The sequence below is a fragment of the Brienomyrus brachyistius genome, chromosome 11 (genome assembly GCF_023856365.1).
Source record: "Brienomyrus brachyistius isolate T26 chromosome 11, BBRACH_0.4, whole genome shotgun sequence".
Taxonomy (NCBI): Eukaryota; Metazoa; Chordata; class Actinopteri; order Osteoglossiformes; family Mormyridae; genus Brienomyrus; species Brienomyrus brachyistius.
In genome coordinates this window covers 8563597-8581487 of record NC_064543.1, presented here as the reverse complement: position 1 = coordinate 8581487, position 17891 = coordinate 8563597, and the positions used below count along the sequence as shown (strand labels likewise).

The following is a 17891-nucleotide window of genomic DNA, read 5'->3' as shown; positions in this document are numbered from 1 at the left end:
GTCAGACTGTGCTTTGTGGAGTTAAATAACGATGGTTTGAGTTTCCCGGTGATGTGGGTGTATTGGGACACTACTTTGCGAGGAGGCCGTCAGACCAGGCCGCCGGGGCGAGGTGGCTTAGCCCTGATCTTGACGCTGAACACTGTTCCCAGCTCCCCTCAGACTGCAGAGGTGTTTCTGTTGCCAGAATCCTTGGGTCTGTGGAGACTGTGTGGAGGCATCTTTCCAAATAGTCAGGTACTTCATTAATTCATCTGTCTTGACACATAGCATGATTCATCACTTATGCTGATCACTGGGCTCTGGAGTAGAAAGTCAGTGTGAAGCAGGAAGTCGAATTCTGAGGTTAAGGATCGGAGCGCAGGAATTTGCATTGGGCTCTTTCCAGTGTAATACCTCTGCACGTAATTGTACTATTGTAATTGTAATATTCAGTAATTCCCTGGTTCCCTTGTCACCATATTCCACAGTATTCCTGCTTGCCTCTACGTGGCTGTCATTGTCATATTCTGGAATATTCCAGTCTAGTTTGATCAGTCTGCTTTTGGGTAACATTTCAGTAAAGCCTTTGTGCGTAGGCCAAACCCTTAGTAATCGCTATGCTCTCGACTGATGGAACAGACTGTGAAGATCAGCAGACTGGCGTTGGACCAGCTCTGCCCACATGCAGGTCTCATATGACAGGTGGTCTCTCTCTCTCTCCCTCTGAGCTTCTGTGCCTCTGATTCACAAAAAAAAGTAGCATCGGTCATCTGTTTTTCTCAAGATGGGGCTGTATTTATGCCTTTGTCTCTGTCTGGTGGCCCAGAGAGGGCCGAGGGGCCCCCACAGGGCTCCCGCCGCTTCCTCTGTGGCCCGCCGCCCGCCGCATCTCGGCCTCTGTTTCTTCAGGCACCGGCAGCTTTTCGGCACTTGGCTATAAACGCCAGCAGCTTCCTGACCGCTCCTTCAAACCGAAGCGGTTTCCCGAGTATGAAGACTATGTGGAAATTAAACACTCGGTTTGATGCTGAATTATGCCGGACCTCATTCCTCCTGATTTCCTGTAATTCTATACGGCGGGTAAAAATATTAGCGGCTGTAGAGCGCAGTAGAAACTTTAGACATGTGGCTACTGCGGAGAGGAGCGCCGGCTCGCTGCTGTGCTGAAGCGCACGGGAGCCTTCCCTGCCACTGAAGCCGTTCTTCTGCCTCGTCTTTTCTTTTTTTTTTGTTGCTTGTTTAGGTTTTTTGCCAGCCTCGGGGAGGGGCCGGGCATCGGACCAGTGTAGACGGATCGGAAAACTATAATTAAAGTGGGTTCGGTTGCTCGTGAGCTCGACAGCTGGGCTCGGTCCTCCTCCGGAGCCTCCCGGCCCCTCGAAGACGGCCTGCCGGGTCTCGATTTCATTTGTGTCCGCATCTCCGGGGTCCAGCTGATGACCCCCCATGGCTATTAACGCCAGTGCTGCAGCGTGAACAATGCGGCTCGTCCCCGGAGCTATTTTGTCCTTGTGCCACGGCTAATGACCTTAATCGTGCGGAGGGGACCCAGACAAGTCCGGCAGCGGCAGCCTCTTCCCCGGGCCGCCCTTGCCATGCCCCTCTGATGGTATGGCGCGACGGCTCCGTCTGCATTTCGGCACTCGCAGGAGCAACACAGAGCCGCTGTGGGAGGGCCGGCGCTGTCGCGGGGAGGACAGTGACCCCGGGACACCGGCGGAGGCAGGCTCGTGGCCAAGGGGGGGACCGGGCCAGCCCCTCTGCTCATCGCTCTTCATCCCTGGGGTTAACGGACACAGGAGCAGGAAGTGCACATTTCAGATCTGCCTGCAGCCACGGCGGGTGAGCAAGGATGCCAGTGAGGATGCTGGTGAAGATGCCGGCACACGACCCTCCCCCAGCCCGGATGAGGCCTCCTGTAGCAGCAGCGGGACCAGTGACTCGGGCTACTGCAGCGGGGGCAGCGCGGTTGAGCCCGATGATGTGGATCGGACCCGGGCCACGGCACCACCCCCTCTCAAGCGCTGCTCCTCTCTGGTCATCTTTCCGCACAATCCATGCCACACGCCCCCAGCACCGTCCGTCGACAGTTCTCACCAGCTGGCGCTACCTGCCGGGGAGCCCCAGGGGTCTGTGGCGATGGCCATTAGCAGCCTGCGCTTGTGCACGAGCGGGGGTGCTGTGTCAGTATCCAGGGGTGCCAGGCCTGTGCACTGCACTGCCTTCCTGCCAGACGGAGGCCAGGATGACGGCAGCGGCAGCACCGGGCGAGTCGCCGGAGCTCAGCGCTCCAGTCTCCTGCTGCGTTTTTCCCGGCCGTCCCGACACGCCACGGGGTCCTGGGTCCCCGAAGCTGGGGCTGAGATCCGCAGGCCCCAGGCGAAGCTCTTCCGCAGCACCTCGGCCTTCTGGCCGCGCCCAGCTCCGGCAGGCAGGCTGGCGTGTGGCTGCCCCCGTACCCTACAGCGCAGCGTCTCCCTGGATGCCCCGCGCACGAGCGTGCCCCTCCATGGGGGAGTGAGCACCCTGGCGCAGGTGCACATCCGTGTGTGCCACGGCAGGGTGGGCGGACCTTCTACAGTCCTGGGAGATTTTCATTCTCACTCGAGAAACGATTCCATCCAGAGCCAGGGACGGTGCACTGGGGTAAGGGCTCCACCCACGCGGACTCTGCAAGCTGCCAGTCGCTCATCTGCTGATAATAATTGAACGTCAGTTTTTCTTTTTTTTTGGTGACGTTAGTTTAAAGTTTAAATATTTGTAAACGCGGATTAGTCATTTGATTTTCTATTAATAGATAGCAAGATTAGTCTAATTAACGTCATACCTGCTAGTGTTTTTATAATGTCTTGTAAATCACTTGCAAATATAAATCAATGGATTAGCAAGCATACTGAGAAAAGAGGTATAATTGAGCATTTACAAGCTCTTTAGTAAATACTTTGAGTCAGAAGTAAGGTGTCTTTGTAATACACTTAAATTAAAATATTCACTTACAATTAAATTTTTATCAATATAATCAAATGATTAGTAACAGTTTTTTAAGAGCTGAGGAGTAAAGTGTCACTGCTCTATGTTTTCCGCAGTAGTTGTTATATTAGCCAGACTGAGCACATGAAGCAGATCGGCATGAACTGAAAAGCGGCCTCATGTCGGCTTGAATGCGTGTGGCCTTGAGGGCGGCCGGCCTCTGATCGCCGTCCGCATGGTTTATCCGCTGCCTTCCGGAAGCATTCATGTGTGACACGCTGTTCCGGGACTGCTGTCCGTGGAGGGCGTCGACGGCCATGCTGTGCCTGTGGTGTTGTGTGCTGGCAAACACAGGAACAGCAAAGAAATGAGAATTTTTTTCTGGAAGGGGCGGGAGTGTGTCTTATTGGTCCCTTAACCGGGAGTGTGTGTGTGTGTGTGTGTGTGTGTTTGTGTGTGTGTGTGTGTGTGTGTGTGTGTGTGTGTGTGTGTGTGTGTGTGTGTGTGTGTGTGTGTGTGAGCGGGTATACCTATCCTTATGGGGACACAATGTCCCCATAACGTGATAAATATCCGTTCTATTTTATAAAAATCGGCGACTGCTATGAAAAAGTTAAAAATGCAAAAACTCTTGCATTTTCCTTGGTTACTTATGGTTAGAGCTGGGTAGGGGTTAAGGTTGTCATAATTAGTGTTAGCATTTTTCCCATAGAAGTGAATGAGCAGGCCCCATAAGGATAGGTATACCCTACGTCTGTGTGTGTGTGTGTGTGTGTGTGTGTGTGTGCATGGTGTGTATAGTGTGTGTGGAAATAACTGTAGTGGAAACTGTTTTACACCAATTTATATCAGTTATAAAATCTCTTGGTTAACCAACATACATACCGTTTGCATATTTTAAAAAATATTACTTTACTTTTCAGCCGTCAAACAGCCTTTCACCGCATGGGGTTTGAATATGCAAACTTTTGCCTTCTCCTCTCAGCATTAATGTGACGCAAGAAAATCGGTGCTAGATTTAAAAATATCTGATAACATTTTTTTCTGAAAGGAAACATGAATTAGCTATATCCAGTTGATTATGATGGCAGAAGGTTACGGTATTAGGGTATTAGTGATGAGCCATTAAAAAGTGATATATCTGTGGTTGATATTTAGCCTAATATGTAGGCGCTCCCTTGGCGCTCGTGGTCTAGCCATGTGTTGTACTCATCAGTGCGCTCAGAGTAAAGCCGTATTTGGAAATAGCTTTCGTAAAATAGACATTTTAAATCCGTGATGGGTGACGGGTTTATGCCTTTAGGTGGTCCGTCCAAGACGGGCTTGGTGATGATGGAGTGATGGTAGCCCTCCTACGAGTGACCTTTAACATTTCAGTGCCGCGTTCTGCTATCTTCTCAAATGGACTTTAGTCCTAACTTGTGACAAAATAAAACATCAGCAGTCTTTCGTTGCTTAAATTTTAAAGCACAGATCAAAATTTTTTTCTTACGTGAATGACTTGGTGGATATACACTTACTTAAAGCTGAAAATGCCTGATGTGTGATTCCAGAAAGAGCTCGGGAAAAGGCTGTGAAATGGACCGTTTTTAGGCAGTCGGGCTGTTCATAGATTTATTTTGAAATAGAATCTCCCTGTTTGCTAGAGATGTTTTGTCGGCTTTGTGAGGGAAGATCCGACATGGGTGGGTTTCGTACAAACTCATAAAACAGCTTGTGTACGGAGTGTTTTTCCTTTCTGGCTGTGAGACTGACGAGTACCGCCTTACGAGCGCGACGGGCTGTTTGTTTACGTTACAGTAACTAGTTAATGGTGTGCAAATGAATCGCTGTCGGGGGATTAATGAATCCGATACCTGTCCAGGAAAAGAATATACTGCTACGCGTGTGCGCACGAGCGTGCTCCTGCGTGCGTTTGTGTGCATGCGTGTGCGTGTTTGGAGGGTGCGGGGGGGTCTCCTTTTTATTATTCTGCTGCCGCTCTGTCTTCATTTAAAATATTTACCCTGGGTTAATTATAGGAGCATGTATCTGAGAGAGTGGACCCCCTCCTACCTCAGCTATAAATAAACAACCTCAAAATATTCCTCCTGAGTGTGAATAGTGTGGCCTGCTGTGGCAACACTAACCCGTGGTACAGGTGTTACTATGGGGGGGTCAGGGCTCGCCAACCTCGCCGCCCTGCAGGAGGATGGTGTTACAGCCCTTCATGTCACCTCATTTGAGGCTTAATTCGCACTTATCTGCCTGTCTGCTTCCTGCACACACATAATAGCCTTTGCAGTGAATTTTAGTGTTAGGGTGCACGCTTAATAGTGACGCCATCTCCTTTCACATAGCAAGAAGAACATGCCTGTGTCTGACTGTGTTTCTTTAAAAAAAAAATTTTTTAATCCAAATCGTTCCCCTCTTGTAGATTGATTAATACCAATTTTATGTGTGTATATAGAAAAAGCCCCAAGAAGAAAGGATAGGCCTCTCTAGTCTATTTTTTTTCTCCTGAAGGTGCCATCTGCCAGTGGCTGGGGGTTCAGCCAAAATGTCTTGTCATCTTGTATTAACTTTGTTTGTTTGTTGACATTAAGTGGCTTCTACCTGCATCACTAATGTTAATTTTGTATTTAGTTACGCTGGAAAGTGACGTCTTCTGTTACCATAGCTGCCTGCCTCTGGGGCCCTATAAGGTTTCCCATATCGTTTAGCTTGGGGGGGGGGAATGCTTTTCCTAGAATTAAGTAACTGTCAGAAACGCATCACTCCTGAAATTGTTTCTGAATTTGATTTTCTTCAGTGAGAATAATGGCAGTCTGCTCTGCTCAACCATCTGTAAATGGAAAAGGGGATGAGGAACAGCAGGATGGCACATTTTCACCTGCTCCTAGGGGTGTGGCCCCTTTTCCTGGGGATGGGGTGCGATAGGATGGCCCAGCCCCCCCGCCCCTACCCCCTTGGGGAACCATCCACTTCTGGTCTGCCCGGAAGTCTGGATTCTTCACTCAGGATGCTGATTTGGTTTTCCTGTGGAATCCCTCCGCCCTTGAGTCATGGCCTAGATCAGGCATGCAATATTTTTATTTCTCCTCCTGTGTGCGGGAGGGGGGGGGGGGTGGGGGGGAACGCTCGACTTCCCAGGCTGCTCTGGGACTTCAGCAGCAGCTCATATGAGGAAGCAGTCTGACTGTGTTCCACCTTGGCTTCTCTCGCGGGTCCTTCTGATTGAGCTGCATTTTCTCAGTGCCGTTTATTGGTGTCAGAGCTGGTTAAAATGCATCTGGGTTTGGAGCTGTGTGGGATTATGCTTTGAACCATGAAATGCAGATTCAAAAGAATGAACTGCTCACATTTCAAAAAAGGTTTTTCGCCGTTGGATATTAATGTCAGTTTACTCAGTTAAGCTGAACCTCTTTTGGACAAAACAAGTTGCGGTTTTGTCTCATTTCTCGTTAAGATTCAGATTTTTAATTTTTGTTTGTTTAGAGGTATTTACAGGGCGACATCCCTTCATCCCGCCCTACAGAACCCAGCCTTTCAGAAGTGACCTGCTTTCTTTGGTATTACCTTCATTGAAGAGGGGGGAGCGCATTGATGTATGACGGCTAGTTCTGAGCGCCAACGCCTCAGACTCAGAGTTTGAGCGGCTGCCCGCAGATGCGGGATTCCGCTTCCAGGATGGCGTGTCACATGACCGGCCCCCTCCGTGACAGCAGTTTGGCATGTGACCTTGTTTACCCAGCAGAAGCTGGAAAACGGCGATTTCCCCTCTAATGCAAATGGAGAGCAGATGGCAGGGCAAAGCCGCTGGCACCCATGGGGGGTGTGGTGTAGGGTGGGGTGGGGGGGGGCGGCAATGTGTACATGATGGATGGACTGATGGATTGACTCACTGTTGCAGTTCCTGTGGTCAGTACTCTAGGCTTAATTTTGAATTATTTTTTGTTCAGTCTGATTTAAGTAAGACTTGTGGTGTGGGGGGGGTGCACCTGCTTAGGGAGCGATGACATTTATACATACGTGTGGCACTTTTTTCATCGGCTCGTGCTGAGTGATGCAGTCGACAGCCAGCTGCTGTCTGGCAGTTCCAGCTAACCGACAGCCACTCTCCCTTCTCCTGAGGTAGGTGTCGCCCCCCAATAAATAAGTTTTCCAGAGCGAATTATCCTGCTTTTTTTTCCAGTACGCTTCCACAGTAAAGTCTCTGTTATCAGCTGCCCCTCTTTTCTTGTGCTGTGCCTCCCACGGACCGGCAGCCTCTGTTGTCATTGTTTGCTTTTCCATCGTCAGTGCGAGCTGCAGCTATCTTCCACGTTACTATCAAACTTTAATAAACCTGCTTTTTTTCCGCAGCACATTCATGTCAGGAGCTCTTTAGACGCGAGACCGTGTTTATAGCAGTTTTTTCACGATAGTGGATTAGCGTTAAACAGCGAGCTTGTAGCTGTAAACACTGGCAAAAGCTTCATTCCAAGTAGAAAACAGACAATAGTGTCTAACTGCAAGCTGTAACACGTACAGTTCCAGTCGGTAAATGTGAAAAGGCTGAGGACACAGTGTAATAATGCAGACTCCAGGGGCCTATATCACAAAGCGGCATCTTTTGCTTAACTGGATGATTTGTCTGATTTAAAGTATCCCAGATTGAATTGATTTTATCGTTCAGTCACATTTAGCCCAGACTACCTTATCTTCAAGTTAACCAGCTAAGTAACACATCCAGCTTTGTGATGCAGGCCCCCTGCTGGTCTGTTAGCTGTGGGTCTTTGGTGCTGGAGGGTTCTGGGGGCCCCAGGTCAGCCCCCTGCTTCCCCCTGTTTGTGTTGGCACCCTTGCAGAGAAGCTGGCACAGGTGGCTGGGCAGAGCTCCCTGGAATTGGAGCCGAGTCGTTTAACTCATTAAAGGCTGCTTGGCTTGGTTGAAGGTGCTAAGTCCTGGACGTGCACCCTCACAGCGGACGCCTTACAAGGCCCGCTCTGCACTTACCGGTGTCCACACGGCACCGCGTGTGACCGGCGAAGCGCTGACGGCTACGTATGTCGCCGGCCCTGGGTCCAGTAAACACAGCGCTGCTGACGGCTCGTATTGATTCGAGCTGATTAATCACGAGCTGAAAATAAACGGTTCTAAGAACTGGAACCGGAGGAGACGTGGACTGTGATGAAACAATGTGGGCGTGTGCTGACATGAGGAATCCTGGCGGCCATTAATCCACCTTCCTCACACATGTGATGATTTAAGATTTGCTTGGGTTTAATTTCTATTTAATTTAATGTTTTTCAATGTGTTAGAGGTTGACTGTGCAGTTTTTTTTTTTTTTTTTATCACGTCCCTTGGCTATTGGGGTCATGTGGGCTGTGATGCAGTAGACCAGGGTTTCCCAATCCAGTTAACGGGGACTTGCTGTCGGTCCAAGGTTTAAGCTCCCTCCCAGCTCCCTGCCAGACAGCCCACATTTTTGCTCCCTCCCAGCTCCCTGCCAGACAGCCCACATTTTTGCTCCCTCCCAGCTCCCTGCCAGACAGCCCACATTTTTGCTCCCTCCCAGCTCCCTGCCAGACAGCCCACATTTTTGCTCCCTCCTGGGAGCTGGGAGGGATCAAAAACATGGACCGTCTGTGGGTCCCTGAGGATCAGATAGGCAAACGCTACGTTCCTCTGCACAGATGGTGGTTGTTACCACCTGTATCCTGGTATATACCGCTGTGCTTGTCAGCCATGTTGGACTACATCCGGGGCTCCTATCGGTGTGTGGCAAGGAGGTGGAAGGGGGCAGCCTGCGGGGAACAGTGTCTCGTCCCTTCTGTGACGAATCTGCCCCTCTGTTCTCTCTCCGTACTAGACGAGGGATGACTTCCTGGGCCAGGTGGACGTTCCCTTGCACCAGATACCGGTGAGTATTTACCCGAGCGAGTCAGCAGTGAAGGCGCATGCTTCATGCTGACTTTTTGTGTTTCCTGTACGTGTAGTCTACTTAGCTTAAAGCTTTGAGCTATATGTTTGATGCCGAATCCTGGCATTCCCACAATCGAGCTTTTAATATCGGTGGCTTCTGCCCCTTTAAATTCAACGGCTGTCACACTAACACATTTGTTCCACTGCTTGACTTCATCCTTCATTCCATCCTGCGGTGATTTCATTTACCATTATAGTGTCTCTGACAGGGGCATTGCTAATGGTTTTGGACCCCAAATCATATCATATTGGGCCCCCCAAGTCCAGACCAATCCAGTTATTTTCCATTTTTTTTAGGGCCCCAGTCACTCAGAGGCCCTTGCAGTCCTCCTAACCCCCCTCCCTCTTATGGCAATCCTGGTCTCTGATGTCAGCCCACCCAAGTCCTTGGGAATAACAGTCTTGTGTTTGGACAGCACTGTCAGTGGGTTTGGTCCACAGCATACAACATTATTGCTGTCCTGGACATTGAAGCCTGCTCTTGGTGTGCTTGCTCCTCTAGTTGTTCTGTGATTTCTACTTGCTCTGCTGTCATACCAGAGTTGCTCCCCGCCCCTGTTGTTTTTCACAGAGTAGCTGCTTTTCAAGGCAGATTGTTTATACGTGACGGTGTTAATATTTTATATATATATATACAGTAGAATTGCTGTATATAAATATTCATACATAAGATATTGTTTCCTGAGTCCTTTTTGTTTGCTTTTATTTCAGACAGAAAATCCTAACATTGAAAGGCCGTACACATTTAAGGATTTTCTCCTTCATCCACGGAGGTTTGCTTTGGCATTATTTCTCCAGTATTTTTCTGTTTGTGGGAACCGGTGGCGGCTTGAAGTTTTTAGCATAGCCAAGTAAAACAGGAAGATTCTACAGCAGAACCTCTGTTTTGGGAAGTAGATGCAACATTGGTCTGGTTTTAGATTGTATGTTTTGTTGACAATGTGATAAAATTATCAGCTATGACGATGTTATTCACATTTGAAACGTGAATTTGAAAAGATATTTCTTCAGCTTAGAAATTTATCTGTGTTGTAGCAAATCCCATTTTTTACATTCATTTAAATGCATGGATATAGACTGAATATTTATATATTGATTTGTGCTATAATATTACATTGAAAACATTATTTTCCATGTTTTAAGTTCTTAAAGTCTTGAAACAAAATATCTGCATGTTCCTATGGGGCTGAATTGCACGTTTCAGAAAGGATTGAGTAGGTAACGTTTACACGTTATTCATAAAAGAATTCCAGGATTTCCACGTAAAACTGCACACTGACGTTACTGGCCGCGTCGTTTTTCCTGAGGCTCTGGGGTGCTCGGACTGAGCGTGTGCGCCTATTTCCTCCCCTCTCTGTAGTCACAAGTCCCGGGTCAAGGGTCACCTGAGACTAAAGATGACATACTTGCCTAAAGCTGGCGGCTCTGAAGATGAAGCTGGAGAGCAAAGCGAGGATTTAGACGTAGGTGTTTGGGAAGCTGTTCTTCACCATGCCGTGATTATTAGCTTTTATGTGTGTTTTTTTTTCTTGTTTCCTGCCTCTTTGACCTAAATTGTGTCAGTTAATGTTCACGTTGAGATAACCCACCAGCGTCAGAGCCGACGTGTACAACAGGACATATAGGATTTGGTTGGTTGGTTGTTTGTTTACTTGGGGTTGGAGTAAAGCGGTGAATTTGCAGACCCCCACTAAAAACGACATGTTTATCCTGTGCATGGAATTAATGGTGTCCGAAAAGCCAAACTGTATCTGTCGCATGGAAGAGCTGCTTGTCCCTCCTTAGTGGCGGAAATTGCAGTCGGCTGCAAAACGAATCCACTGCTAAGATGAAGCATAAAGCCGGGCGCCGCCGTTTGCTGTTTGCGTTGCCGTTAGCGCCAGCGATGTTTAAATGTGACATAGTCCTGCTTGTACTTTATTTGTTTGTCTGTTTGCTTATTAGCTTTTTTTGGGGGGGGTGGGCACACACAGCCAGGCTGGGAGTTTCTGGACAGCCAGGAAATGTCTGGTCCCCACCACCATCACCTACTGCCAGTGCTGCCCCCTGGCTGGGAGGAACGGCAGGACAACTTGGGCAGGACCTACTACGTCAACCACGAGAACAGGACTACGCAATGGCACAGGCCCACGATGCAGTATGTCCTCCCTGTTCCCTCTCTCTCTCTGTCTGCTGATGCCGCAGTGACTGTGTGGCTGATGGACGGGCGCCAACTGAGGGTGCTCTCTGTCCTCTCTGGCCAGGGACAGTGAGGAGGCGGCGGAGCAGCGGAGGAGCGGGCACACGGACGCGAGGCACGCCTTTGCCGCCCGCCGGCAGATTTCAGAGCACGAAGACGGGCACCGCGACTCGCCCGAGGTGGAGATTACGCAGTCGGCAGCGTATCCGATGTCTGCGGGTCATCTTTGCTGTGCTCGCTTCCTGTTTTCAGTTTCCTGTCGTCCTCCTGGTTTATTCTACATTGGCGGTGACCTGTTTCCTTATGGCGTGGGGACTGGCCTAGGTGTTCCGGCTGCACTGAAGGCCGCGCTGTGGAGTTTCCCATCTCTCCCAGCGGGAGCCGATATGTGCGAATAACAAAAGTGTGCCACTTGGCAGGAACGAGAGCAGGATGTTCCCCGAGCACCATTTAAAATTACCCTCCGAAAATAGCATCACATTTCAGCATGGGTTTTGTGTGATGAAATAAAAACCTTAGACTTGTAGCAGCCAATAGGCAGCATTCAGTGCTTCAAAGGAATCAGACCAAGATTCCTCAACGGGCTGATCGCTGAATCGAAACTTTAAGTTCTTAAGTTCCTTTTTCTATGCGTGGCTGCTTGACGATGTTTTGAGCACATTAGTGAAAGGGCAAAGGTCATGCAGATTCACGCGCACGTCGGCTGTCTGCCGCAGAGCTGGGAGATCATCACGGAGGACGAGACGACAGCGTACAGCCATCAGAGCCAGCGGTCACCCTCGCCGCCCCACTCCCCCCTGGAGTTCCATGCCCTCTGTGAGGATCTGAGTCGGCTGCAGCCCTCCGGGGGGGTGGGGCCAGGGGAACGCCGCACCTCCCTGACGGTAAGCTCCTCCTCACGTCCTGGGATTCTTTTCAGCGTGCCATGTTCCGTGTGTGGCCCCTGTATGAAATGCCCAGTGCCGGTTTTGAATTATGATTAGTAGGATTATGATAATTACGGCAAATTCAGGCAGCCATGTTTCGAGGGCTGCGATGATGTTTTTCATGGGGCCTGGGCTGTTAGATGTGGCCCCCCACACCAGTGCTCAGATTGGTCTCTCATTCAGCCGCAGGGTCGTTCCAGTGCCCGGGGAAGCGCAGCCCAGACACCGGCAGAGGAGCACCCCGCCCTTACCATGGTGCGTAACCCCCCCACGCCGTGTCATTCCAGGTTGGCCATGGCATGATTTTGCTCCTTGTAAATTATGCATATGGGGCAAAATCGAGTGGAAGCCAATAAGAGGGTGACAGTAACCTTCCGGCAGGATGAAACCGGATCCCTTGGTGTTGCAGGGAAGACATGTGGCAGAAAGGTATTTTGGCACGCGGTCCAGGCTCGTGCAGGGGAGGAAAAACAAATTGTGGGACCTGGGTTTGAAAGAGGGTTTATTTACTCCGGTATCTGCTAGAGCCAGTAGCCGAACCTCGCTGCTGGTCTGCGCCTCATGCCAGGCCGTGGCAGCACGCCCTGGGGGCTCGGTAACCCAGGCCTGCGTGACCGACGCCGAGATTGCGGGGAATGCTAGCTGCGGCCAGGCCACTGCAGTTTTCGGATACCACACATTGTTGCCTGCCGTCGCTTGCGGTGTGGCGTAGGAGCACCGAGTCACCTGGGCGGGAACATCTGGGGCGGGGCTGGGGCTCACGGTAAACGGCTGTGTGCCAGATTCCCTACGGGTGGCCACCTGGGTATTCCCGGATCCCGCCGAGTTCTGATGCGTTCGGATTTTCTGTCACTTCTGTCCCTGGCAGCTGTTACCGACCTCGGCAGGATTGCCCCCGGGCTGGGAGGAAAAGATGGACAGTAAGGGCAGGGTCTACTATGTCAACCACAACAGCAGGACCACCACGTGGACCCGGCCGCTCATTCAGGTAGGGCCCCTCTCCCTTAAATGCCGCTGTGTGTTCTCTCCCTCTGAGATTTCTTAAAGTTGGCTGGTTTTTCTGGTTTCTTAATGAATTTTTGAAACTGCAGGACCAGAAAATCGGGACCCCTTTGTGGTTCATGGATGTTTGGCAGCTTGTTCCACTCTTCAGCTGTCCTCATTGGGCTGCTGCAGTCTGTCTCTGTCTGCCTCCTGTTGAATGTGCTTGCATTCTGCTCTTTTAAATATCTGTTGTCTGCTGCCATATATGTGAGCACGTATGTGGAGATGAACTCTAACCAACGGTCATGATCCGGCTGACCACAGACGACCACAGAGGCAGCTCAGACGGCCATGAGCCCCACCCTGTACCAGCCCCCCCTGCTGTCTCCGGACGTGTCACCCCAGCACTCCCCCGGCTCCCGGCCAAAACCTGACTGCAGCTTCATGCCCCCTGGCTGGGAGATCCGCAGCGCCCCCAATGGAAGACCCTTCTTCATAGATCACAACACCAAGACCACCACCTGGGTAGCTGCTTCTGCACCCCTCCTCATCCTCCACGCCCTCCTCATCCTCCACGCCCTCCTCATCCTCCATGCCCTCTGCGTCCTCCACGCCCTCCTCATCCTCCACGCCCTCTGCGTCCTCCACGCCCTCCTCATCCTCCATCCCCTCCACACCCTGCGCGTCCTCCACATGCTGCTTCCCTGGAACGCCTGATCTCTTACTCCATTCTTCCTCTGTCTGCCAAACAGGAAGACCCCAGGTTAAAAATCCCTGTACACATGAGAAGACGACCTTCCCTGGATCCTGCTGACCTTGGCCCTCTGCCAGTAAGTCTGTTCATAATCGTTGTTGTTGTTGTTACATATCTGATGCTGTCGTCATGCAGCTTGCAGTGATCCAGTGATGTAAGAAGATACCCTACTACAGAGATTCATCTCGCTATTGGCTCAGGTTCCTGCAGCTCTCCTCCTGGAACCCGAATGAACAGCCTGGTCATTTGTCCATGTCTGTAACGAGTAACATTTTTTTAGCCATTTAATTAAAACCTATTGCACGTGGTTCTATTCAAATGACATCAGTAGCCAACGGCAGGAAAAACAAATACATTTTCCTGGAAGTATAGTAAAGTTAAGGTGTCCGTCAGAATGTGAGACCAGGACCCCATTGTGTTTGTTCCATATAAGGACCATTAAAGATGCTCAGAAGTTTTGGCTGTTCTCTCTAGATTTTATCTTGCATTCCGTTTACCTCGGAAATCGGAGCAGGGAGTGACGCCACACCCGAGTTAACGCTGTTCCAGTACAAGAAGTCAGAAAGCCATTTGGCGATACCAGGGACCCGTTTCAAACAGCAGGATTTCCTGATAGGCTGACCAGATAATCCATGTCAGGGAGGACACTTCAAGCTACTCCAGGTTTTACAAACTACTTTAAAAATGAACGGCACCTGTGCTTGGCATGTGCATGATTATAGGAGACTGACCAATCAGCACGCAGCAAGAACTCAATGTGTCCTCCCTGACATGGATTATCTGGTCACCCTACTTCTTGATTGTCTGGATAACTTTAACCGGATTTAAGGTACCACAGTATTAATGGCCTTTATCTTAATTCACTTGCATTGAGCCCAGACTACCTTAAATCATTAAGTTATCCAGCTAAGCAAGAAATCATGTTTCATGATACAGGCAATAGCGATCCCAGTTAATAACAAGGCAGTTTGCTGTATTTTATGCCGACGAACAGTCCACAGATGGCTGTCACACAGTACAGTGTACATCTGATTTAATGAGCCAAAAATAATAAACAAATAAAAGTTCTAATAAACGGTATAAAGCTTTCACTTCTGTTGATGAAGGCCGCAGCCATCTTGAATTCTGAGGTTGGGGTTGCAGAGTTTCCTGCAACTTTCCGAGCTGTAACTCCCGACTTCATGGGCAGTCCAGTTGAAATTTCCAATTAGGAACTCGGAAATTCCGACTTTCGAGTTCAAATGGAATGCAGTACTAATGATGTTTCTGTGTCTGTACAGCCCGGGTGGGAGGAGAGAGAGCACAGCGACGGGCGTATATTCTACATTGATCACAGTACGTATGACGCACAGCATGCCAGGCATCGTGTACCTGTGTCTCTTCCTCCAAGGTGACTTCTCTACCCAGTGGTGTTGCCTGACTCATTCTTTGTTTGTTTAGATACCAAGACCACACAATGGGAGGATCCCAGATTACAGAATAGTGCCATAACTGGTCCAGTGAGTATGCCCTGAACTTTCTCTTTGCAGGACTGTTTCCTTAAACAAAACCAGAACTAAAGCTGTCGTCCTTTTGAACTCCTGACACTCCCCCAAACCCACCATTATCACCTCTACAACTCTCGCCTCCCCCTCCCCCTACAATCCAGACCCCCTCAGATCAGAGTCTCTCTCTCTCATTTTTTCACTTTCAACATCATGCACCTTATTGCCTCTGTATTTAAAGTCATTTATTATTGTTCATAGTTCATTGTGTGTCTGTTGTATGTCATCTGTTGTGTCAAATGTTGCAACTGTTATGTGTGTGCGCTGCTCCTCTATGCCTTTCTAATTTCCCCTCGGGGACAAATAAAGTTTTTTTAATTGATTTGAGAACTGCACATGTGGGCAAGATGCTGAGCATTTTAGCCGGCAGAGAGGCCCATATTGAGCAGGAGTGACCTTTGAAATGACTCTCTGTTGGGGCTCCAACAGACATAAAGGATTCTGTGTTCTGCAGCTGACGGTGACTGCCCCTGTGGTTCTGTTCAGGGGTAATCCCTTCCTGGGCTGCTTTTGTTCCGGATCTAATGCTGTACACAATTTAATCAGTGCGGACGGGAGTAATTAAGGCTCAAATTTTGGCGCCATTCTTACAGCGTTGTCTCCATTCCAGGCCGTGCCTTATTCCAGGGATTACAAGCAGAAGTACGAGTATTTCCGGAAGAAACTGAGGAAGCCGGTAAGCCTGATACAAAGTGTTGTCGGTTGTCGGATTCTCTTTTACGAGGGAGATTTATTTGTTTGTACCCTCGAGCCTGGGTGCATCGCGAGGTCTCCCAGCTGTGGCAGCGTAAGAGGTGGCTCTCAGCTTCCATGTTCAGCAGGTATCTTTGCTGAAATGTCATACACCAGCATTAGCACTGAAATGTCATACACCAACATTTGTACTGAAATGTCATACACCTGCATTAGCACTGAAATGTCATACACCAGCTTTAGCACATTTTGAATATTTGTTGTTTCATTCATTCATTCTTAGGACTTAAATTCTTGCCCCCCCAAGACATCTTACCGGCAGAACACTCCGCCAGAACATTTCTTTTCCTCAAGTGTAACAGAATACCCACCCACCCCTTCACAGGCCGAGAGCCCCAGTCGCTTCGAGATGAAGATCCAGCGGTCAGCTCTCTTGGAGGACTCTTACCGACGCATCCTGTCCGTCAAGAGGCCGGACTTCCTGAAGGCTCGTCTGTGGATCGAGTTCGAGGGTGAGAAGGGCTTGGACTATGGTGGAGTGGCCCGAGAGTGGTTCTTCCTCATCTCCAAGGAGATGTTCAACCCCTACTACGGCCTGTTTGAGTACTCAGCCACGTGAGTGTTAACTGTCTGTTCCTTCTAACTGTCTAATTCCTTCACTATCTTGCGATGGACTGGCATCTTGTTGGGGGGGGGGGGGGGGGGATTGGTTCCTGCCTCTCACCGTGACCCAGTACTGGGACATGACCTGGTAGTCTTTCGCTGTCTTGGGCTTTTATGACCATGAATTCTGCTGGATGGTTGCCTGCTTCCTCACCCCATACAGAAAGGGATGGGTGTCTCACAGCAGTAACATGTGATATGAATTGTATCCACTTTTCTTGTGTTCCCTTGTGGCCGCAGCGATAATTACACGCTACAGATCAACCCGAACTCAGGCCTCTGCAACGAGGATCATCTGTCCTATTTCAAGTTCATCGGGCGCGTGGCCGGCATGGCTGTGTACCATGGCAAACTGCTGGACGGTGAGTGCACGCCCCTAACCCACAAACCCCTGTGGGGGGGGTTTATCCCCGATCGGTCCCATTCAGCAGTGTCTGCAAATTAGGGATGCACCCAAATATGAAATCCGCTGAAAGATAAGTTTATATATAGTAACCCCCCCTCTCCCCCCCACCCCATGTATCCACGGCTGATGCATTCCAAGGTCTACCGCGGTGAACCGTCCATGAACCCCAAATATAACAGGATTTTTGTGTACTTACATACGGTAAATGATAAATTACGGCCAGTTACCAACATCAAACACAGCAATAATAAAGAACCTCGTACGTGATTATATAGTATTTTGCAGCACTGTATTCTCTCGAATGAAAGGTATTGTGACGTTTTAGCCTAATTCTGATAAGGATAGAGCATCGCAAAAAATATCACGTATCAAAGGATGACAAAGCAATGAAAACCACATTTTTAATACCCTTCAAAGGACAAGGGAACAATATGACAGGTATTGTTACACATTTTAATAATTTTTTTTCAGACGGATAACTGAAATCGCGGTTACTGTAATAGCAGAAACAGGGCGACTGTTGCATATCTTTACTGTAAATAATTTCTATTTCCAATGCAAAACAGAATTTTTTTATTTCAACTTTTTTTCCGCAGTTTCTGATTGTCTAGTGTCCCCCAGTTAAATGGGGAGGGGGTTCGAATGCATCATGAAACTGTGTTTAGATAATCCACATAACAGTTGCATCACCAGCAAATACTAGGTTAGAAAATACAATACACTTATGGTGTATTTACCACCCTCACTTCCAGTCTTCTGTCAGAATATAGATACATAGACAAATAATTTTGTTGGTTGAGCAGATACAGACAGATAATGTTGTCGCTGTGCACCTCCACTGCA

The 17891-nt window shown here is 49.2% G+C and overlaps 1 protein-coding gene across 4 annotated transcripts in view; it reads left to right on the top strand.

Moving 5' to 3' along the window:
* Nucleotides 1-17891, top strand: part of nedd4a (NEDD4 E3 ubiquitin protein ligase a) — a 30014-nt gene that overhangs the window by 7288 nt on the left and 4835 nt on the right. For 2 of the 4 annotated variants that reach the window (XM_049031489.1, XM_049031488.1), the window contains exons 6-20: nucleotides 8787-8837; nucleotides 9611-9672; nucleotides 10260-10362; nucleotides 10873-11036; nucleotides 11143-11257; nucleotides 11795-11962; nucleotides 12188-12259; nucleotides 12873-12992; nucleotides 13313-13513; nucleotides 13741-13818; nucleotides 15023-15077; nucleotides 15183-15241; nucleotides 15897-15962; nucleotides 16365-16594; nucleotides 16883-17004. In XM_049031489.1, coding sequence (XP_048887446.1) covers nucleotides 8787-8837; nucleotides 9611-9672; nucleotides 10260-10362; nucleotides 10873-11036; nucleotides 11143-11257; nucleotides 11795-11962; nucleotides 12188-12259; nucleotides 12873-12992; nucleotides 13313-13513; nucleotides 13741-13818; nucleotides 15023-15077; nucleotides 15183-15241; nucleotides 15897-15962; nucleotides 16365-16594; nucleotides 16883-17004 — 1666 coding nt within the window. Of the gene's footprint in view, nucleotides 1-1118; nucleotides 2629-8786; nucleotides 8838-9610; nucleotides 9673-10259; nucleotides 10363-10872; nucleotides 11037-11142; nucleotides 11258-11794; nucleotides 11963-12187; nucleotides 12260-12872; nucleotides 12993-13312; nucleotides 13514-13740; nucleotides 13819-15022; nucleotides 15078-15182; nucleotides 15242-15896; nucleotides 15963-16364; nucleotides 16595-16882; nucleotides 17005-17891 lie in introns of those variants that run through there. The other 2 variants (XM_049031487.1, XM_049031486.1) reach the window with 2 other exon arrangements.